The following is a 24,464-nucleotide window of genomic DNA, read 5'->3' as shown; positions in this document are numbered from 1 at the left end:
TAGAAAAGGAGAAAAAATTCTATTATTACAACTAATAGAAAGAAACATGTCTGGAGTGCTTCCTAAGCACTAGGCCCTGTTCCAGGTGCTCTGCATAAATCTTCTCTTAAACTTAACCTAACCCAATTGGGTAGGTCCTATTATTTCCCCATTTTGAAGATGGGGAAACTAAGGCTCAGAAAGGTTATATAATTTTCCCAGTCACACAGCTAGAGATGGGGAGAAGCTAAGATTCAATCTCAGCTTGATCCCATTTCAAAGTCCATATGCCTTTCCAAGAAGAAACAAGGCCCAAAAGTGCAAATGAGTCCGACAAAAGTCCAAGAGTTGAAGGTTCCTTCTGGCTGGGATGTGGCTGAGTGAGGGGAGATGGGGCTGGGAAGGTTAAGGCTGTGGATGTTGGGCTAAACTATTTGGGCTTTTTTTTTTTTTTTTGGTAGCAAGTAGAAGCCATTGAATGTTTCTGAGGAGAGAATGATATGCTAAAAACTATATTTTAGGTTTTAGGCTATGATTCATAAGTTATATCTTCAAACTTCAACAGTCTTGCTCTGCCTTTAAACAAAAAATGTGTGGCCAAGTGCCAGGTGGAACTACCACCTCGTAGCTGTCCAGACAAATTCCCAACATGTTAGGCCTTGAGGATTCTACCAAGCAATCCTTAGGATAAATGCAGTCTGTGCCTGCTATCCCACAGGACAAGGACCTATTCACCTCTGGAGCTGTCCAAATCTAGGCAGAAGGATAGCTCTGGGACTAAAGACTTCCTTGGGACTTGAAGCTACCCCATGAGGCAGTGAGCACACCGCACATGCATGGCCATTGGCAGAGCCCAGACTTCTGCTCCCAGTCTTGTGCTCATATCTCATTGTCTCTGCCAATAAACATGTGACACTGGGCAAGCCCTTTTCCCTCTCTCAGCCTCCTTTTCTTCATCTGTGAAATGAGAAACTCAACAGGTCTCAACAGGTCTCGGATTTCACAATTCTCAATTCCGCTCCCCACTCCGCCACTCCCAGCATACCAGTGGACAGGATGCACTTCCATCAGCGGCTCAGTAACCAGGGTGTGGGGGAGGGGCAACATCTCCCAAAGGCTTTTGCAGTTTGCATACCTCTTCGCCGTGGGTCACTGTACTTTATCACCTCTATGAAGCCTTCCAGTTCTGACCATTCTATGGGAGTCACAATTCTCAAAACCCGGTTGCAAAGTCCTCATTGACTTCAATCTGACTCAATATTATCCTTTTCGGGTTCAAACTGGATCACTGATGTCAAAAGTAATTCAACAATATAGGACACCAGATACTATCTAGGCATAGGTAGGAGAACTCCTCTATTCTGTGGATGAGCCCCGGAATCCAGACGTGTCAGAGCCAGAGGCTGGTCTTTTATTATTAGAGTTTTGTTTTAGTCCCAAAGAACGGTGTGTGTGTGTGTGTGTGTGTGTGTGTGTGTGTGTGTGTGTGTGTATGAGTGAAATTCCTGAAAAGCCAAGCAAAATCTAAAATTGTGTAGTTCTTGAAGGGGAGAGAGGAAGAGGATATTGTGTGCAACTTATCAGATGTTCACAAAGACACAACTGCAGATTTCAACCCTCAAAAATGAATTTCCTAAAGGGGTAAAAATATTTCCCACTTAAAAGCTTATCAAGTTCAGAGATCTAAGAAACTCTGCCTGTGGGGGCTGAGGTGAAGTAAGGAGAAGACTCAAGACTTTCCTTCTGTTCTCCAACACCTTGCTGTTAGAACAGAAATTAGCACACAAAGTCACATGGTTCTGAAAGAATATCTTGAACTTCATTGGTTCATCAGAACACAACTAGGGTAGCGCTTCAACAGAGGTGCACATATGTTACTTGCTCCTGTAATCAATTCACTGCAAAAATTTGAGGCATGTTAAACTTATGGCCTTCAACCAGGACACATGAGCAAAAGGGAAGGACTAGTAAGTGTTAACGTTATTGGGGAAGCAAGCTTACTTACAGAGCCAAAGGAACCCACATATTGGGAGTTACCTCATGTTTAGTTTTAGAGCTAAACATGAATATACATTCCTTCTCCAGATCTGAGAAAGGAAATTCTGTCCAAGATTTTTGACTGAATTGATAGTTCTGTCAGCAGGATTACAAACCACAAATCCGAGACTGTTGGGAGGTCCGTGTTACAAGGGACCAAACTACTGCCCACGTTGTTCTGGGAACTGCCTCCTAAGCTAGTTCAGCTGCTGGGTACTCAAGATCTCATCTCTGCCTAGTATTGACTGATTGCTGTAAAACCATCAAAAATTGTGCCACTCATTTAAGAGAAATCAGATTTATACTTAATACAGTCCTTAACAAATCCATCAGTAGCAAAGCCATCCATCCAGTCAAAGACAAGTCCTAGAAAGGATTCAGCTTTTATCCTTATTTCCTGCCCAATAAGGATACTTATCACTATTCTTGTGAACTCTGGCACCTTAGCCACAATAGCAAGTTGAGTTAGTCTCTGCTGTGATTTCATGAACTCCACAGACAGCTGCGAATCTCAAGATTGCCCAAACACCTGTGGGGACAAAGAATTTACTGAAAGAGTAGCAAATGTTATTTGGTTGTCTGCACATGGAGTATATTTACAACATCTCAGAAACACAGGATGGTCCATTGGCTAGCTCAACCAGCCAATCTCCAGAGCTGCCACTTCTCCAACAACTGTAGAAGAAATGTTGATATACATGGGAAGCCAGAAAGGAGAGAGACCGTAAATTCAGAGCCTGCAATTTTTATTTCTAGCAACATGGAAGGAGAGAAGGAGGAGGTCCAGGAACTCAGGCTAAAACCTCTCTGCCCAAGCATCCAGACAGATTTTCAAAACTGTCAATGTGAGGAAATAAGACAGTATATACTGTATACCACCTGACACTAACTTCAGGCAAGTTGAGTAAACAAAAATAAAACCAGAAGAAGAATGCATCTGATGCAGAAGAACCAGCCCAATGCTTAACCTCCAGAAATTGGAAACCCTCAATCAAAGGAGAAAAAGTCAGCACTTTGGGGGCATACTTTTAGTGAGATTGCTTCATGCAGATTCACCTCCTCCAAGCATACCTTCTCTTTAACTTTTACTTTTTTGTGTGGGTTAAGGAGAAAAGAGAAACAAATTTGCTTCAAAACAGATCTACCGTTAACAGTTTTGAGTATGCTTTCTTTTAAACTTCAAGAGGAAAGGTGCAGACTGAAGTGCAGGAAGGATGAGGGAATCAGAACAAAAGGAAACTGATGGTAATACTAGACCAAGAAATGAGCTGAGAGAGGAGACCTGTACTAGATCCAGCTTTGCCTTAGTCTCAGAAATTAGTGCTGAGTGGGTACTTGAAGGGTCTTTCAACACAGCCTTCTTTTTAAGAGAGAAGTTGATGCTGACAAAGCAAAAGACTTGCCCAAGATCATCTAGTGTTGGCTCCAGAGCTCAGTCCACCAGATATTTAGATTTACAAACACGAGAGAGAAATGTTTAAGGAGACCACATCCGAAAGCTCTTAGGACAACCTGATAGCAAGGAGCTGAGAGCAGTGGGAAGGGTTTGAGAGAGCACCCTAAAACCACATCGAGCTTTAGGTGGAGGAAAAAGCTCGCTTCTAGGTACCTTGATGTAAGCCCGCTGCAGGTAGTTGTAGGGTACTCTGCGCTGGAAATCGCTGCGCACATCCTCGCTGACGCGGTGGCGGGACGCGGGTCCCCCGAGGCGCTGGGTCTCGCAGCTAAGGTAGCAGCGCGCCCGCTCCAGCAAGGCGCGGAAGAAAGGCAGCTCGCCCCCGGGGCCGGCGCCGGGAGGAGCGAGCGGGCGGCGTGCAGCGCAGTGGCGGGCGCAGCGCGCGCGGATCTCCTGCAGGCGCCGGTAGCTGCGCAGCGCCGCCTCCATGTCGCGCACGGCTCCCGCGTAGTCCCCGCTGTAGTAGGCAGCCACGCCGCTGGCGTAGAGCAGGTCGAAGGGCTGCAGAGGCCCGGGTTCGGGTTCCAGTTCCGCGCGTGTACTGTCCGGGGGGCCGCCCCACAGCGGCGGCGGTAACAGCAATGGCAACAGCAGCAGCAGCAGCGGCGCCCAGATGCGCTCCCGCATCCTCTGCCGCTGAGAGGCGCGAGACGGCCACTCTCCGAGACGGCTCCGGGACACCTCGTGTCCGGGGCCTCAGCTCCCACCTCCGCGGGCGAGCACTCCTGCCCTGCTGCGTTCTAACTGCCCCACGAGCCCCAGGTGACCGCTGGCGCTTAGCGGACTGAGAGGCGGAGGCCCTGCCCGGCTGGTCGCTCTTAAAGGGACGCCCACAGCTCACACGCTCCTCCTGCTGCCCCAGCCTGCGCGAGCCACTCGCCCGCGCTCAGGTCGCGCCCTGCATCCTCCCGGGCCGCAGCCGCGGGGCTGCCAGGGGCCGCAGACTCCATCCAGTGCCAGCCAGCGAGAGCGCGCAGCTTGAAGCCAACCTGGGGTTAAGAGTTTTACACAGGGGATCCCTTCGAGGTTGTAGAAGTGGATATCCTTACCCCCTTTTTAGAGATGAGCAAAATCTGGCTTAGTAAGGTTAGGGCACTAAACATTTAATCATTTAATGGAATTTGTACATGACCTCGCAGTTTTCAGGGTACTCTCACTTCTGTTGGCCCTTTGAAGCTTCATCTCAGGCAGTGAGAAAAGCACCAAAGGAACTATTGACCCACGTAGGGGTGTTTGAGAAGAAAAATGATTTGCCCAACTTTGTAGGGCTGAGAAATGGCAAAGGAAGGACTCGTCCCTGGGCCTTTGTATTCAAAGCTTAATGCTCTTTCACTTCCAGAGGGTCCTTCCCTTGCCCTCCCATCCCACTGTTTATGGGAAGGGGTGGGGGGGCGGTGATGTAAATGTATTGGATTAGGGGGTAGCAATAAATAGCCCACGTTTCTCTGCAGAGGGCCCAGGGAACTGTTGGAGGAAAGAGGACTTATATTTACCAACTATGTGATCTTGTGCAACTGACCTCAGTTTTCTCGTCTCCTACAACTGGCAAACGTTTCAACACATTAACAGGTGTTCAGATATAAATTCTAATTGTAAGAGTTGGGCAAAGAGGCAATTTAATAAATCCAGTACCCCAGGACTTAAGCAATGAACATCAATCTAGGAATGGGAAAGCTGACAGATACAGCTGCCAAATTCCAAGAGACTAGCTGAAGGCTTTCCTATTCCTCAGCTTCTCTGTCTAATAAATACCTTCTGAGCCAAGGTGTTCTCCTATTTCCTGTTCCTTGGCTGCACATTCTCACAGGGATGCCTGTGAGCTAGACCCTTGACTCCAGCCCGCCTCCTTGAGACATTCCTGTGGTCTTCCAGTGCCTGTGGGAATTTGACTAGTCTCCTTGGCCCCTGGGATGGTGACAGGGTGGAAGGGCAATGAGAAAGAACCACATGCACCATCTAGTTGATATGAATTTCCCAAAGAAGGCTTTTGTGTGCAATCACAACTATGCTGAGGAGGTCAAGCTCATTCCTTCATTCATTTTGTTGGGTTTGACCACTCTGGTCATGAACAGCCCTGGCTGTATAACTCCAAGGACACTGAAGAATCATGCTTTTATTATTTTTCTCCAACAAACCTCACTCATTTGGCTCATCCCACTGATGGAAAGCTCCAGTCCGGAGCTGAGTGTGCTGTATGTTCAGAGTTTAAGAATTAGCACTTGGGTCATCTGCCCAGAATTTTCCTCTAGAGACTGTCTCTGTTTTCAGATAAAGACTGGAGTCCACAGTTATCATTTCTCCTGTGGAAGAATTAAAGCACATTTAGGATAGGAAGTCCTGCTCTGGGACTGAGGGCAAAATGCCAGGATGCTTTGCTATAGTCTCTAAAATTTTGTGACATTTCCACATAATGTAATATATGCCAATTAAGTTAATATTTTTTGGATGCCTACTCTCAAAGTAAGTATTCTTGGTGTAAGAGGGTATGAAGAAACCAGGGTCCTTGTCCCTGGGAAACTCACAATAATTGTATAGGAGACAAACATGAGGTACAGGACTATAATGCAAGTTAGAATGTGATACATGTTCAATTAGATTCAAAGTGCTATGGGAACCCAGGGTCTGCAAAGATGGCTTCTGACTGGAAGCATCTAGGAAAACTTAAGGAAAGAATTGGCATTGGCATGGAGTCAGGAGCTTATAAGCTGAAACCACACAAAACCTCCTGCTGATCCCCAAACGAGCCATGTCCTTTCAAAGCTTCTGCATCTCATACTACCTTATCTTTCTCAGGACAACCGTTACCTAACTGTATAGAAACCATCCAACCGACACTTTAAGTTTGCCTTAATGTTGGAATCACCTGAAGAGCTAGAAACACTCATATCTGTCTTGCACTCGGAGACATTCTGATTTAATCAGTCTGGGGCATGGCCTGAACATTGGGATTTTAAAAGCTCCTCAGTTGATTCTAATATCTAATAACTGATAATGAGAACTGCTAAAGTCAATGCCACAGCCCAAAGAGAAAGTTTATGAGTTGGCTATCCAGGTGCTGTGGGGAATTCATGAGTCTGAGATATGGAGATAGCAGAATTTTGTAGGATATCTTTCAGAGTTCCCCTTCCCAAAAAGGAAAATCTGATCTGCTGGATAGGACAAAACATTCATGACCACATGATGATGGAGCTGTGCAATGTGAAGAAATTGATTTCAGACCATGCTGTGACGAATGTGCCTACTCTGTGTTAGGGCAGTCCTCCAAGTCTCTCATATTCCTGAACATCCTGCTAGATGTACCAAAAATGGAAGGGCCTGACTGACTCAAGGCCCTAAGGCCCAGGTCTTAAACAACTGGGTCCCTTTTCAGAGTTTCTGATTCAGTAAGTCTGGGTGCAGCCTGAAACTTTGCATTTCTAATAAGTTCCTTGGTGATACAGAGTCTGTTGGCACAGAAAACATATTTTGAGAACCACTTCATTCACCCAATTCCTTATGAACTGCAGTTCTCAAACTTTGGTGTGTATCAACAAGCTCATAAACAAACAGACACTCCAGCTCTTTAAAGTAGCATCAAGCCTGGACATTTATGTTTTTACCAAGTGCCCCAGGAAATTCTGATACTCACCAAAGTTTAAGAACCAAATGTTTAGAGCACTGGCTTCCAACTGGGGCAGGAGAGGAGGGGGTGATTTTGCCCTCCACCCATCCTCCCTCCCAGGAGACATTTAACAAATTCTGGAGACATTTTTGGTTGTCTCAATTGGGGGAGGGGTCATACTATGGGCATCAAGTGAGTAAAGGCTCTGGGTGCTGCTAACCATCCTACAGTGCACAGGACAGCCTCTCCACAATAAAGAATTATCCAGCCCAAAATATCAGTAGTGCTGAGGCTGAGGAACCCTGGAATAGACCATAGTTTGAGCACTGCAAGTCTGGTCCAAATTCATTATTTTACAAATGAGGAAACTTAGGCCCATGGATCACATAGGTAGTGGCAGGAGTAGGATGCTTAATTTTATATACTGAAATTTTAAAAAAGTATATGCTGGCACCAGCCCACCACGTTTCTGACTGTGCAACCTTTCTTGCAAGATCATAAATAAATTCTTTTCTCCTCCAGAACCAAGTAAGTATTTATTCCTTTACAGGTACCGCTTTGTTTCCAACAACTTGGGGGCTCCTCTGAGATCCAAGGCTTTGAAGGGAGACCCCCAAGGTGGACAAAGGGAAGGCACGACCCGCCGACTGAGCGGTCTCAGACTCCGCCATTGGGGGCCCGCCTCTGGCAGCTGAACGGCCCAAGACAAGTTGCTTGGATCTGCCGGGTGTGGATGAGAAAAGCGAAAAAGGGAAAGCCTGCCTCCTGTTGACCAGGCAACTCCGTGCATGGATCAAGTTATCACGGTTTGCTGGCCCAAACCCTGCCTCTCCAATTTGCTGTCCATCAACTCCAACTCTGCAGCTGGGTCCTCATTAAGTCATGGGGAGAATCCAAACTTCAACCTATCTGGAAAGGACCCTATCAAGTCTTGCTGATGACTGAAATGGCAGTCCGAACAGCAGAAAGAGGCTGGATTCATTAATTAGGAAAGCATATTGGGAGGGAAGAGGGGGGTGGATTTAATCCTGTGCTTGCATAGTACCTTAATGTTCCATGTTCAAAGTGTAACAAGTTCCATCAAATTGGTTGTAAATGTAATCAAGGGCTTAGAATCCCAAAACCATGCAGTTCAATGCTTGTCAGGTTATTAGCTGTGGGAATTGAAAACGTCAGTGAAAACTGAAGGAGGAATATAAGTATGTGTGCAGACTGTTCAAATAGAGAGCAAAATTGTTGGGGGCCAAACATTTGGGAGTATAACTTATAAGTCACCTGACCCCTATTACCCTTGGAATGCTGTTTGGTGGATAATACAGTATAAGGGATGGGTCTCACCCAGGTTAGAGGGAAAACCATTAAGGGAAGCTTGGCTGGAGTTCAAAATGACCCCAAGGTCATTAGACTACTTGAGGCCAGAGACTTAAAGGAGACCATAGAAACAAATAAAGGTTATGGAAATACAAATGCCTGGGTAGAATGGGTCAAATATACTGTCCAGAGTCTAAACAGAAGTGACTATTATGCTTGTGCAACAGGCCAACCCACTGCTCAGATTGTGCCCTTCCCATTGGGTATGGAAAAGCATGAAAAGGATTTGAAATATACAACACTCCTCTTTCAAAATGCTACTCCTGGTGAAAGTTGTAGTATGTTGTCCTCCCTTTTCCCTCCAGTCCAGAAGGGAAGTGTCAAGGCCGTACCAGTCCCAGAAACCAATCCCCCTGTCTCTCCAGATGGGAGGAAGGGCTCCAGGATCTTGGTACCATGGCTTTGTGTACACAAGTGTGGAATGTGAGAATAGGACTGGCAACTTCTCCAGCCTAACTATAGCCTGAGCAGACCTCTGGTGGTACTGCGGGAAAGGCATCCTCTGGCCAACACTACCTGAAAAGTGGGGAGGAACTTGTGCTCTGGTTCAATTAGCTATATCATTCACCCTGGCATTTAAAAATAAAAAAAAGTACCAACCCAAGGCAAAGGAGATAAGAGAAATGCACGAAATGTACCTAGTTCCTTTGATGAAAGAATTTATTGAGAGTATAGGGGTTCCCCGGGAAGTTCCAAATAAGTTTAAAACTAGAAATCAAGTGGCTGTGGGATTTGAATCATTCTTATTCTGGTGAGTCACCATCAATAAAAATGTGGATAATCAGCAAAGATTTATCAGCTATACCAGGGATGTCATTAAGGGAATAGCAAAACAGTTAGATGCCACTAGCTGAATGGCATGGGAAAATAGAATGACCCTAAACATGATGCTAGCTGAAAAGGAGGTGTCTGTGTTATGATTGGGTGAAGTTGTTACACGTTCATCCCCAATAATATGGCGCCCGATGGAACTATCACCAAAGCTTTACAAAGCTTAACAGCCTTATCTCAAAAACTAGCAAAAAAATTCTGGCATTAACAACCCACTCACAGGGTGGTTGGAACATTGGTTCAGGAAATGGAAACTTCCCTTGTCATTTCAGCCAGTGTTCACAGTGGTTGGATGTTACATTATCCCTTGTGCCCAGGGGTTAGTTCAGAGACTCATTGAAACTGCCTTAACCAAGAATATCAGCAAAACAATCTATACCCCCCCTCAAAGAGAAATATCCCTATGATGAGGAATGTAAAAAAGCTCTTAGCAGATATGAAAAACTAGAATGTGAAAACTACAAAGAGTTTAAAAAGAAAGAGGAGGGAATCTGTAAGAAAGGGTTAAGTTTAAGTTTAGCTTTCACATAAAGGCAACATGGAATAGGGAAAGTGGTGGCAGAACTGGCTTAAATGGGTTCCATGGTAAACAGAAGGAGAAAAAGAAAGCCATGACATAAGCCTAAAATCAGTGCCAGCTCCTTATATGGGAAAAATAACCAGGGTTACTGGAGTGGAAAGGGATATGGGGTATAATCAGAGGTGGGAACTCCCAGCAGGAAATTTAAACTGAATGAGCTCTCTCAGATAGGCTGTACAAATCAAAATCTCAAAGACGGGCTAGTTAGCTCTCTCGGATAGGCTGTAACCTCTGTAGTACCCAGCCAATGGGGAAACAGGGGAGGGACCTGCATGTTAGGGGTAGGATATTAATATCACCATGTTCTTTTTCCTGCACACCAGCCCACCACATTTCTGGCTATATGCCCTTTCTTGCAAGATCATAAATAAATTCTTTTCTCTTCCAAAAAAAAAATATATATATATATATTTATATATATATATGCTAAATGGTATGTAGCACTGGGTGATGGTCATTTTGTGAACTTTTTTTAAAAAGAGAGAGCAAAAATCATGTAAGTAAGAACAAAAGAGAGTATGATTTGAGAAAAGGAAACATTGGAAGACTAAGACGCTGAAATTTCTTCTGAGATAGGTAAAACTGGGAGTCTACAATTTTGCTTTTGTTCCCCATTACTTAAAAATTCAAAGAACTTGCTGCCTAAACTCATGCAGAAAATAATAATAAAGTCATTTTCTTCATCCCCTTTATTTGGTAAATTATCAAAAATAACCTGCTAAATAGTCTGCAAGCCTTGCTAAATTTGTATGATTACTTGTCTACTTTAGATTAAGATTCTTTCCAGTCATCACTTTGTGTTTAAATGCTACAATATTATAGTATAATTATGAGCATGTCTGTTAATAGCTTTGATATAAGTATATTAACACTATTCTATGTGACAGTCTTCAATATCACTGATGTGGTATAAAGAGTACAATTGATCCTGCTTGTAATTCTGAAGACTGAAGCATTGCATCATTTCAACCAAGTAAATAGATGTATAAGGGTACAGGCTGATGGGCCTATCATTATGTATACCTCATAATCCTTCTTAATACATTGTGTCATCCAGGCAAAACAGAAAATTATCATTGGATAACTCTTCTGAATTACACTGTTTTAAATCTTTTTTGCAAGACCTTGTTCTTCAGGAAATTTTCCCGTTAACTCCATTTTCTAAACTGTCAACACAATCTCCAACGCATTCCCTCTTCCTCAAAAAAAAAAAAAAAAAAAAAAAAACTCAAAATTATTGTGTATACACTGAGTCTTCTATTATCAATGCAAAAATAGAGGAGAATGGATTTGACATTCTTGTCTGCAATAATACAAGATGTAGAATGCATTTCTATGTACAAGAAAAACATAAAAAGATCTAGAATTCAAAGTATGCAATGTAGTACAATCTAAGATGATTCTAAAAATTAACATTAAAGTAAATTTTCAATATAATGAATGGAAAAATAAGAGTCTAAAATTGCCATAAATATTTTTGTATGTTTTTAAAATTACAATTATCATTGGTCACATTCTTTATAGTGACCAATTTTAGGTTCCTCAACTAAAAAGAAAAGTATAATTGGAAAAGGTTCTGTAAAAATTCAATATGATTAAGATCCTAGAAAAATGAAAGATTAAAATACTTGAAATTATTCCACCTTGAGAAAACAAGGCTGATGGGCTACTTAGAAATAGTTTTAAGTGTGTAAATAATTCTTACATTGAAAATGTTCACTAGCTACATCTAGCTTGACTAACAATGTTATTATTGAAATAATTAGACCTCAAACTTAAACTAATATATAAGGAAATTATATGGAACAAAGCAAACTATTTTAACACTAGGAAAAAAAAAAAAAAAAACCTGCTGGTTAATTAGGATGATAAAAATGTTTTCTCCTGAATGGTCCCAGTGGATATCTTGGCTTCCTCATTTGGTGACTTAGCAGAGACTTGTCCTCTTTCTCCAACAACTCTATTTCCCGCAATCAGAAAACTTCATAGCTCCAGAATCATCTATTTGTTCCCTGCCCCCTTACACACACACACACACACACACACACACACACACACACACACACACACAAATTCAAAGAACAGCCAAAGCACAAGAGAATTCATCCAAAAACATTAAAAAGGATTCAATAGCTTCTCTTTTTATTATATTTGGAATGAATCTTGACAGAAGCTTGAATTTTGTTTTGACTTGTTTATAAGTCATCAGTATCATTGCACCCACGAAGGAATCCAGAGAAGAAAAGATCTTCAAATGCTTCTTATTTTCTCCAAATCAGCTTAGTTTTTCAAAGCTGACCTTTCTCGTTCTTTATATTTATGGAACAATAAAGTGTGTACTCAGACTTCAGCACTAGACTTAACATTTTCCCTCAGCAAATCTGATCTTAGTTTATTTTGATCATGTGTAACCAGGGCTCTTGCTTTCCCCCAAACATCTTTGATTCCTTTGAAATGAAAGGGATAATTCTCACTGTGCAACAACCCAACCCGTGTTCAGCTGCTGTTGATGCTGGCAACAAGGGAGTTGTTTTGATGACTTTTTTTTCTTACTCAAATAGGATCATCTAAAGACTACCCCCACCCTGCCCCCAAATAACTTAGTGTGAAAGGCAAGCCATAAACAGTCTGTCAACATAAGAGAGACAGAAAGAAAGGCCTCCCTGGAAGAAGAGGTTTTTTTTTTAGTAAATTAATATTTAACTTACATTTAAAATCAAACAGAACCTGCCACATTCCAGGACTGCCTGTTCTGTCCAAGTTTCCTTAATAGCTCAGTCCCTGTGCTTACCTCAATTCCTGATTAAGCTTTAAAATTCCAAATCAAACAAAAGATACAAACACTTTCTCCCCCTACTCATGTCATGAGGGCATTATAACTTCCTTGAGAGACTGACATTTGTTTGAACAAGAGAGAAAATGGAATAAACAATGTTAATAATTCTCCAAATACCTTCAACTGAAAGCACAATTCAGATTGAGTTATTCTATGTGTCAGATATTATGCCATTCTTTACACCAACATTTACTCATTTAACTTTCAAGGGTTCCTTTGAGTAAGTACTGAGGTTTTACCAGTGAGAAAAACAAGGTTTGTAAAAGATAAATGACTTGCCTATGGCTACAGGACCACAACCAGAGCCTATTTAATACTTTCTGACTGCATTACAGTGTCTTTTTCTAGGCCTGAAATATCTTGATAGCTCCTGTCAAAATTCTACTTGCGTTCAGGCAGTGAGACCCGGTAGGTTTGAATAGGTTAGCGTGAAACAGTGACATATCCCAAAGCAATTTGGACAGAGAATAAAAATATATATGTGAGGCCTTCCTGAGGAGCTGGGGGAAAATGCAGAGGTGTCAGGCTTCCTCACCTAGATTGTTGCTGATGTTCTCACAAACATTGAGGACTGGCAGTTTGATGTGCCAAGCTCTCTATCATGGGACTTGCCCTTATGATCCTCATCAATGCAAGGAAGAGGCTAAACCTGCTTATAATTGTGCCTGAGAATCCCCTCCCTGAGTGCCTCTTTGTTGCTCAGATGTGGCCCTCTCTCTCCAGCTAAGCCAAATTGGTGGGTGAACCCACTGCCCGCCCCCTACATGGGATCTGACTCCCAGTGGTGTAAATCTCTCTGGCAATGCAGGATATGACTCCAGGGGATGAATCTGGACCCAACATTGTGGGATTGAGAACATCTTCTCAACCAAAAGAGTGATACAAAATGAAATGAAATAAAGTTTCAGTGGCTGAGAGATTCCAAATGGAGTCAAGAGGTCACTCTGGTGGGCATTCTTATGCACTATATAGACAACCCTTTTTAGGTTTTAATGCATTGGAATAGCCAGATGTAAATACCTGAAACTATCAAACTGCAACCCAGTAGCCTTGACTCTTGAAAACTATTGTATAGCAATGTAGCTTAAAAGGGGTGACAGTATGATTGTGAAAGCCTTGTGGATCACACTCCCTTTATCCAGTGTATGGATGGATGAGTAGAAAAATGAGGACAAAAAACTAAATGAAAAATAGGGTGGGGGAGGCTGTTTTGGGTGTTTTTTACTTTTATTTTTTATTCTTATTTTCACTTTTTCTAGTACAAGGAAATTGTTCAAAATATAGATTGGGATGATGAATGCACAACTATATGATGGTACAGTGAACAATTGATTGTACACTTTGGATGATTGTATGGTATGTGAATATATCTCAATAAAATTGAATAAAAAAATTCTACTTGGGTTCAACTTGTACAGATCACATTTTTTCTTTAATTGTTAGCATTTTTTAATATATTCATCCTTCAGCTAGAGTCACAGATGCATAAAACCATTTTGCAAAATAAATATGGATGAAGAGTGTGGTGTGTGTGTGTGTGCATGTGTGTGTGTGTGTATGAAAACATAGGTTTGGGACAGAGGTTGCATGTGACTGTGAATTCATCTTGAGACACTAAAGATAGGTGATATAATACATATAGAAACAGATGTGACCCCAGGAATAAATAGACCTGAATTCATTCTTACATAAGAGATGCCAGACTACTATGCATGAATGCAAAGAAAAACCTTGTCTATCATAACTTCTGGGAGACCATACTTTGTATGCATGGGGTGACTCATCATTCTGAGACAACTGAGCTTTCTGTGATGCCCTGCCTATCTTTTAGACACTCTTCCTATTTCCATCCCTGCACAATTCATAGCAGGGACCCCCTGGCTGCACATTTCAGGCTCATAACTGCTGCAGACTCTGGACACAAAATCTGGCCCTAATCACCCAATAGTTCAAGCAGTCTTTGTCCCCTGGCATAGAAAGTTCCATGTTGCTCTACTGCTCTGCCCTTAAATCCTGGTTTAGAAACTGCATTCATATCTTCTCCTGTTTTGAGATGTTAGGTTTGATAACTAATCACTTTTCTTTTCGCAACTTCAATTTTGAAACCACTTGACTAGACCCAAATGTGGAAGAGAGAAATACTCAGATATTGCCCTTATTGCTTAAAAAGTAGGTTTGGAGAACATGGTTTCGATTTGCAATGAATGGTCATCCTATTAGTTCTACTACTCCTACCCTCAAATTAAACTTACCTGCCTAATCACAGGCCAAGCTGGAAAACATTTTTGAAGTATCACCCTAGAAGTTCCTTTATCAGGAGGCAAGGGGCTCCCCTCTTACCTTTCTCCTGCTGACTCTGAGTTTGTTCCTAAGTCCAAGCCCCTGTTCTCAGCTGTCAGACATCACTAATGCCAGTGACACACCTGGACCAGCACCTACTTCTGGGAGTAGGCCTCACTTCTCTGCTCCACACAACTCCTTCCTTTCCCATCCACCCGGATACCGACTGCTTTGCCATTGAACGTTTCATTCTATTGCTTATTGCTGATGTGTCTCTAAATCTGGCCCACCTAAGTGTTTCTTACCAGTTGTCAGGACCTTCCCTCTGGATCTGATCTGCCTTACTTTGCACTGAGTGCCCAACCTGACACCCTCCACTGGAGCAGAGATGTCAGCTTCATGGGAAAAGGCTGGAGAAGATCACTTCAAAATGAAGAGTATCTTGCACCTATTCTTAGAAAAACAAACCATAGGGTGCTGCACTTCCCTTAATGTGCTGGGGACCTAGATGGAAGGTTAAATATAAAAAGCACAGAAAGAACTGAGGCTGGTAGAGAATTCATATTTAATTTCCTCATAGCATTAAACTTTCCTCTTTGGTTCAACTAATACTAACTGAGCACTCTGAGCCAGAAATATAGCAAGATTTTATTTGATCCTTGGGATGGTAAGGAAGTAAGGGATATGTTATTATACAAACTTTACAAGTAAAGAAATTTGGGTAGAAAAAGTTAAAAAAAAAATTCTGCAGAACAAAAAAGTTGGAGAGTCAGGACTTGAATTTAAATCCAGAGCCCACTTTACAGAAAAGCTCTTCAGAACATCTTTTTATTACTTGCCAATCGGATGCTTTCTTCTAATCAACTTTGCCAGCCTTCTAGTAGTCTCCAGCCTTATCTTGTGGTGAGATCACAGAGAAATAAGAAGAGCAAAAAACTAGAATTATAAAGCATCAGCTACACAGACCTATTGGATTCCAGTTTACGCTTCTGCCTCTCTCATTATCCTAGTCTGCTTTCCCCACACTTGTCACCATTTCCCTCTTTTTGGACCCTGCCTCAACAAAGTCCACATCATGAATGTACAACCTGTGGTACCCTGCATGCACACCTGCACGGGGTCTCCCCACATGGCCCTATATTCCTGCTTGTGAGGAGAACATTTAGGTGTGCTTCTACCAGGACTGTGAGCCTGCTCTCCTGTTTTGTTCTCTTATACCTGAGAGGGTCTAGCAGCCCACCCTGACTAGCAGGAGGATAGGTTCCCAAGTCTCAGGGACATGTATATCCTTCCCTACCCCTGGTCTCAGAAACTTCAGCATCTCATTAATTGGCAAACTTATTTGTTGGTAGCAAATCTAGGATAAATCACTTTCTGGGTAATAAAATGACACATTATCTATTTTTTATTTTAAAACATTAGTGCACCATCTTTTACCAAAATCAAATGTGCAGTCACACTGATTAACAACTCCAATGACTTACTATCCACTACAGATAAGAAAAAGTAATTAAGTAAGGAGACAACTGCACATATATTTTCTAAATAAAAAGGTAGAGAGGAAAAAAAGAAGAGTTTTGTTTCATTTTTGAATAAAGAAAAATGTCCTTGAATTCCCTCTGCATAAATTTTCAAACTGTTCAGTAAACTTCAGTGATCAAAGAGAAACTGTTAAAGCTAAAATACCCAAAACAGATGCCTTTAAAATTGATTATTCTGCTTATTACAGTGATTTTAATGACCTTCGTTCAAACAAAAACATTGGCAGAAACAGTGTGCTCTGCTAAAGAGCACCTTACTCATATCACATGAATACTTGAATTTCTGACTTCACAACTCCTTTTGGCTCCCTGAGTATAGATTCCAGCTTCCTGATTTCCTGACCACCTGTTCCTCAGCAGCCTGGCAGGGTGCCTGCCTGTGGTTTCTTTAACTAGGCTGTTCCACACACCAGTCCACTCCTGCTGGGTTCACTTTCAAAGGGCCTCTCAACCTCTCATTACAGTACCTGATGAAGTGCAGATGGCTCAAATGGGAACTTACTCAAAGAGATAAACTAATGATCTTCATCCTCTTAACTCCTTGGGAAGAGACATTCCTAGACGTCAGCACTATGTCTGGGTTCTAGCAAATGTTATTTGCATGAGCGAACAAAATGAATTTGCATTTCAAAAGGGATGTGCACATCAAACAACCCTGGAGAGGAAATCAGAATACCAGGGATCTGGTCCTAGCTTTGAACTAGTTGTGTTGCCTTAGGCAAGTCACTTCTCTCTGGCCTCTTTTACCTTCATCAGTAAGGAAAGGGTGGAACTTGCTCTCAAAGATCCCTTCCAACTCTGAACAGTCTCTGATTATTTCATTTTTTAAAAAATAATCTTATCACATTCCTAGAGGTCCCCAAAGCATTGCTCCCCCTTTCCCTACATCTATCTCTGGGATCAAGTTAAACTCTGGTTCCCAAGCAGATTTCCAACCTCCCTGTGGGGTCGTTAAAAGTCTCAGCTTACTCAGAGCTTGTTGGTTTTGCCTAGAAATATCGACTGGCCTCAGCCAGTAGAACAGGAGACTGCTGTTATTGTTTTGAGCCAACCCGCGGCATGGTAACAATTTCAGGCACCGCAGAGTGGATCCATATGCCTGATTCCCTGAGGAACTTCCCTCTTCAGTCTGCCCAGTGTGTGTTCTCATCCCTCTGCCCTCGCTCCCCAGGAGAGAACAGTCATGAAGAGAATCCGGGACTGGGAGAAAATAATGGGTAGAGGTACAGCTACCCTTTTGACAAATAGAGCAGCTAAGTTCCAAAAGCAGTGATGAAGTGGCTAACCATTTCAATAATAAATAAAATATATATAGTAAATATAATAATACATAAATAATTGGCCAAACCAATATCTGATCTCTCTTCCATGGAATCTGACTATCTTCTCCCTTGGAGAAGTTCAAAATGTAAGTAGAAAACCACTCTGGGTCAATTTACATTAAAAAATGAGCTTAATTACCGACAGACAACTTTCTAACTTTTGACCCCTACTTTTAGGGAACTGTAAAATATACAAATGTATATGTAGAATCTTTTTAGATGACTCCTTCACCTTATTTTTTTTTACATACCATATAATTCTATTTATATAAAATTCCAGATTATACAAATTTATTATGAGAGAAAACAAAGCAGTTTCGCCTGGGTATGGGCAGGCAGGGCTTGCCTGGGGAGGTGGGAAGGAAGAGAGAGAAGGACTGCAAACCTTCCCCTTATTTTAAATGATGCAGGTTATGTAAATAAAATCTCCATTTTTTTTCCTTCTTCAATGCTAACATACCTGCAAGAAAACAGGGGTCACTAACTTGACACTGTATCTTAAAGACTGCCAGAACTTGGGTTCCATCATACAAAATGTAATCACAAATTGATTTGTTGAAATAAGCATAGAAGAAATTATAGAGTCAAAAGAGCTTTCCTTTAAAATAGATGCTTTGAGATGCCATATGCTTTGAGAAGGTCTTGTAGAAAAGTTTTGCATATTTTAAAATCAAAACCGATATTTTACCAAAATAGGGTTTTCATTAACTTACCTGCAGAGATCAGTTTCCAGTGACATTTGAGGAATCACCCTCATTAAAAATATCGCAGGGATGGAAGCCAATCTTCTAAGAAGTCAGATTTCATTTTGATTTGTGAATAATCATTTCAGATATAATATCACTTTTCAAAATATTATTACATTAATTTTTGTAGCACTTGATCCTTTTCAAAGCCCTTCCACATAACAGAATAATAGTGAAGCAACTGTTGTCTCTCTACTTGGTCTGGTCTCCTAGCCATTCTCTATACACTATTTTTGGATCATATTGCAAAGCAGGGGAAATCCCATTTCTCAGGAAGAAGGTAAAAGGTCTTGCTCACCGTCTAGTACTGCTTTTATCAAATCAAAAACAATATGATGGCCCTACCTAAGGACTTGATACTCCAAAATATCCTGCCCTTCCTTTTTTTTTACCCCACAAAACCATCAAATCTCCCTCATTATCAAAACTTGAGCTTTGAGGAAAACTTTCTGCTGCACTTTGAGAAAGAAACGTAATCAAAATGAATCTCAAATTTTGGGATATATGAATGAATTATTGTTGAATGATTCTTTTCCCTATTTTTTTTCCACTTCAATGTTAATATACCTACAGGAGAACAAGGGTAAGTAACTTGATATACTCTGCATCTGAAAGATTGCCCAACCTTGGTTCTGTCATACAAAATTTGAAATCCTCCAGGAACATGCTTCTAAGTATTGCAAGATAACAGAAAAGAACTGATGAAAACAGGAGCTTATCCTTGTATTACATGCTTTACTTCATTTTAACTGGCAAAACTTACAACCCTTCCCTTGGAAGATAATGCCATTGAATAAGTCTTTCAGATAAGGACATTAAAAGCCAGAGATAAAATTTTTCATTTATTAATTTTTCTTCAGTAATGTTCCTTTTAAGAGGACTTCCCATCTGATATTTTAAGAACAGAACAATGAGGCCAAATAGTGTATTTATTCATAGTCTGAGTTATTTTTCCTATGAGAATAGATAAAAAATTTCTCCATTTTTTCTAACGAAGAAACAGATCATGACCTAAGGAGTTGCCTTTTCCCAAATCCCCCAGTGAGTCCAGGACTAAGCCACTGAATAAGTTTTAATAACTAGCTTTCTAATGTGGCTAGCCAAATCATGCAGCCTCCTCTTATGGTACATGTCCAAACCTTCCACTACCTCCCCCTTCCTCTCCCCAACAACCACAGACCAACCTATCATTCAAAGGGAAAATTAAGGAGGTTATCATGGTTATGAAACGCCTCAATGGAATCAAGCTTTGATATTAAGGCCACAGAATTGTTTGGGCTGAGAGAACTGTTTAAGATCATCTAGTTCAGATTCTTGATTCAGCTGATGAAGACCTCAGGACCTACAATGAAAAGTGACTTGTTTATAATCATACAGTGATTTGGTGGCTGAACTAGCATGAAAATCACACTTTTGTAGACAAGGCTCTTTTCTTAGGAGAATGACATTATCAAGACTGGGTTTTGAGTCCCTCTTTGACTTATATAAAATAGTCATTTAGACTCCACTCTCCGGGGTCTTTAGAGGTATCTTTGAGTCTCTGAGGCCTTTTGGACCACCACTTGCTCCTACTTCAGCCAGCATTCTTGACATTTGTCTACTTAGGAAGCATTAAAAAAAAAGGGAGGCACTACTGCTTTGAAACTTAAAAAACTCATCATTTCAAATATTCCAGACATTCTGCCAACACATCTTCAAAAAAGTTGAGGCAGGATCAGTGGAGAGGACATCTCTAGGAATAGAGAAAACGTATACAAAATTTCCTGAGGATCAGAAGTGAAAATTTTCAATGTTGTTCAATTGCACAAGACTTTAGAAGTTGCTTTTGCTTTTGCTTTGCAATGCATTTGTGGTATGCTCATATTCCCATGAAAGAGGATATTCCTAGTTGCTTCTAGGCTGCAGGTCAAGATGACTAAGAAAGCAAACCAAGCTACAACAGTATAGTATGAAGATAGATCTAAAAGCAATGGAAAGTCAATGGGGGCTGGGGAGGGACTCTGGAAAAGATTTTATGTCCATGAGGAGAAACCTGGGGAAACAAAAGCAAAGTCTTTGGATGGATAAGGTTAAGTTGCCCTTGAGCACCAGATACATGAGGAAGTTCTTCTTGATCTTGAGCCCTCCCCTAAATCTCATCTGCCCTTTTCTAGTGTTTCCGACTTAATTAAATCCACCACTGTTTTAGTTTGCTAAAGTTGATGAAATACAATATATCAGAAATGCGTTTGGCTTTTTTTTTTTTATTGAGATTGTATGTACCATACAACTATGCAAAGATCCAAAGTGCACGATCAGTTGCCCATGGTACCCTCATATGGCTGTGCATCCATCATCACAATTAATTTTTTTTTTCAATTTTTAGAACATTTTCATTACTCCAGAAAAGAAATGAAGACAAAAAAGGAAGCTCAAATCTTCCCAAACCCCTAACCACTCCCTCTCCATTACTGATTCATAGTTTTGGTATAGTATATTTGTTACTGTTGATGAAAGAATGTTAAAACACTACCAACTGTAGTATATAGTTTGCAATATATATATATATTTTTTTTCCTATATGCCCCTCTATTATTAGCTTCTAGCTATAATGCCATACTTTTGTTTTAGTTCATGAGAGAGATTTCTAATATTTGTGCAGTTAATCACAGACATTGTCCACCACAAGATTCACTGTTTTATACATTTCCATCTTTTAAACTCCAACTTTCCTTCTGGTGACATACATGACTCTGAGCTTACCTTTTCCACCACCTTCACACACCATTCAGCACTGTTAGTTGTTCTCACAACATGCTACCATCACCTCTTCCATTTGCAAACATTTAAGTTCACCCTAGTTGAACATTCTACTCATAATAAGCAACCACTCCCCATTCTTTAGCCTGGTTCTATATCCTGGTAACTTATATTTCATGTCTATGATTTACATATTACAATTAGTTCATATCAGTGAGACCCTGCAATATTTGTCCTTGCATGTCTGTCTTATTTCACTCACTGTAGTGCCCTCAAGTTTTCTTCATCAGCCCATTTTTTTAAAAACGGTTTTGTTCACATAGCTTACATTCCATCCTAAGTAAACAATCATTGGTTCCCTGTATAGTCACATATTTATGCATTCATCACCATCACCATTATCTATATAAGGACATCTCCATTTTTTCCACAAAGAAAGAGGAAGAGTCAAAGAAGGTAGAGACAAAAGAAAAAGAAAAAAGAGAGAGGGAAAAAAAAATGGCAGCTAGGAATCAACAAAAGAAAAGACAGCATTAACTTAAAGTAGAATAGAACATCACCAATACCAGGAATCCTATACCCTACCCCTATTCCCCCCACCCATGTATTTAGCTTTGGTATATTGTCTTTGTTATATTAAAGGTAGCATAATACAATGTTTCTGTTAATTATAGTCTTTAATTTGCATTGATTGTATTTTCCTCCCAATCCCACCCTATTTTTAACGCCTTGCAATGTTGACATCCATTTGTTCTACCTCATGTAAAAACATATTTGTACCTTTTATAACAATCATTGAGCACCCTAGGTTTCACTGAGTTATACAGTCCCAGTCTTTATCTTTTGTCTTTCATTCTGGTGTCCCACATAGTCCTAACCTTATTCTTTCAACCATACTCACAGTCATCTTTATTCAGTGTACTTACATTGCTGTGCTACTATCTCCCAAAATTGTGTTCCAAACCTCTCACTCTTGTCTTTTCCTTTCTGTCCTTTCCTTTAGTGTTTCCTGTAGTGCCGGTATCTTGTTCACAAACTCCGTCACTGTCTGTTTGTCAGAGAATATTTTAAGCTCTCCCTCATATTTGAAGTAGAGTTTTGCCGGATATAGGATTCTTGGTTGGTGGTTTTTCTCTTACAGTATCTTAAATATATCATACCACTTCCTTCTTGTCTCCATGGTTTCTATTGAGAAATCCACACATAGTCTTATCAAACTTCCTTTGTATGTGATGGATTGCCTTTCTCTTGCTGCTTTCGTGATTCTCTCTTTATCTCTGACATTTGATAATCTGATTATTAAGTGTCTGGCATAGGCCTATTCAGATCTATTCTGTTTGGGGTATGTTGCACTTCTTGGATCTGTAATTTTATGTCTTTCATAAGAGATGGGAAATTTTCATTAATTATTTCCTCTATTATTGCTTCTGCACCTTTTCCATTCTCTTCTTCTGGGACACCAATGACACTTACATTCCTGCATTTTGTATTGTCCTTAAGTTCCTGGAGATGTTGCTCATATTTTTCCATTCTTTTCTCTATCTGTTCTTTTGTGTGTAGGCTTTCAGGTGTCTTGTTCTCTAGTTCCTGAGTGTTTTCTTCTGCCTCTTGAGATCTGCTGTTGTATGTTTCCATTGCGTCTTTCATCTTTTGTGTTGTGCCTTTCATTTCCATAGATTCTGCTGGTTGTTTTTTTATAAATTTTGATTTCTACCTTATGTATGCCCAGTGTTTTCATTATACCCGTCATCTCTTTTGCCATATTGTCCCTAAACTTTTTGAATTGATTTAGCATTAGTTGTTTCAATTCCTGTATCTCAGTTAAAGTGTAAGCTTGTTCCTTTGACTGGGCCATAACATCATTTTTCTTAGTGTAGGTTGTAGTTTTATGTTGTCTGGTTTCCTTGGTTACCTCAATCAGGTTTTCCCAGACCAGAACAGGCTCCGGTCTTGGAAGGAGGGAATAGTATCCAGTTTCTCTGCTGGTGTCTTAGAACATTAGTACACCCTGTGATGCCTCAAGTCACTGTGCTTTTCCACCCAGCAGGTGGCACCTGTCACCCTTTAGCTCCTGACTGTTGTAAGGAGTTGTGGTGCGTGGCTGTTTTCCCCAGGCTCTGGGATCTGGTTCTGAATGGAAGGTGGGTAGTAGAGCTGGGCCCCACCTCTTTCCTCTTAGGAAAGATAACCACCCCCCACCAGGGAGAGGTCATTAGCATTTGAATGGTCTCTGCCTGTGCTATCTCCACCATTGTCTAGGTCAGAGCACTGGGAACTGAAAATGTCTGAGGCTTCTCCACTGAGCCAAAAAAAGGACAGAAAGCCCCCTTCAGGGCCAGTCCACGGCCACCCTCTGGCTCTCCAAGGTCAGTCGTCACCCAAAGCTTCTTTCTATTTGTTGGGGATTGGTAGCTTGTATCGAGCAGTTCACATTTGTTAGTTAAATCCCCAGTTGGAGCTCAGCTGAGCTATATTCGCTTGCTGGGAGAGTGCTGCTCTCTAGCACAGTGAGGCTTTGCAGTTTGGGCCATGGTGGGAGGGGGCTCCTGACTTGGATCCACAGTTTTTACTTACAGATTTTATTCTGTCATCTCAGGCATTCCTCCCAATTAAGGCTAGTGAATGATGAGTGGACAGTCACATTTGTTCCCCTGCAGTTATTCCAGATTATTTACTAGTTGTTCCTGGTTTTTTATTAGCTGTTCCAGGGGGCAAACTAGCTTCCATGCCTTTCTATGCCACCATCTTCTTCCCTAGGTTGGCTGTTAACAATGGGGATTTATTAGCTTACAAGCTTACAGTTCTAAAGCCAAGAAAATATTCAAATCAAGGCATCATCAGACAATATCCAGACTCCTCTGTCACATGGCACATCTGCTGATCTCTCCCTTCTCTCTTGGGTTTCATTGCTTCCAGCTTCTGGCTTCAGGGCTTCTTCTCTGAGCTTCTGAGTGTTTCTCTCTTTTAGTTTCTGTCTCTCTTAGTTTCTGTGTGAGTCCTTCTCTCTCAACTTCTTATAAAGGACCCTAGTAAGAGGATTAAGACCGCACTAGGCCAGGCCTCAATTGAAGTAATCTAATCAAAAGGTCACACCCACAATAAATGTATGGTATGTGAATATAACTCTATAAAATTGTGGGAAAAA

The 24,464-nt window shown here is 41.1% G+C and overlaps 1 protein-coding gene across 2 annotated transcripts in view; it reads right to left on the bottom strand.

The window, feature by feature from the left end:
- P3H2 (prolyl 3-hydroxylase 2) overlaps positions 1 to 4,244 on the bottom strand; it is a 173,149-nt gene extending 168,905 nt beyond the window's left edge. For both annotated transcript variants that reach the window (XM_037838292.1, XM_037838299.1), the window contains exon 1: positions 3,626 to 4,244. In XM_037838292.1, coding sequence (XP_037694220.1) covers positions 3,626 to 4,099 — 474 coding nt within the window. In that variant the 5' untranslated portion in view covers positions 4,100 to 4,244. The remainder of the gene's footprint in view (positions 1 to 3,625) is intronic.
- Positions 4,245 to 24,464: the final 20,220 nt, after the last annotated feature.

Source organism: Choloepus didactylus, chromosome 1 (assembly GCF_015220235.1).
Source record: "Choloepus didactylus isolate mChoDid1 chromosome 1, mChoDid1.pri, whole genome shotgun sequence".
NCBI classification, from domain to species: domain Eukaryota; kingdom Metazoa; phylum Chordata; class Mammalia; order Pilosa; family Megalonychidae; genus Choloepus; species Choloepus didactylus.
The sequence above is the reverse complement of the archived record's forward strand: the minus strand, read 5'-3'. Positions and strand labels throughout refer to the sequence as shown.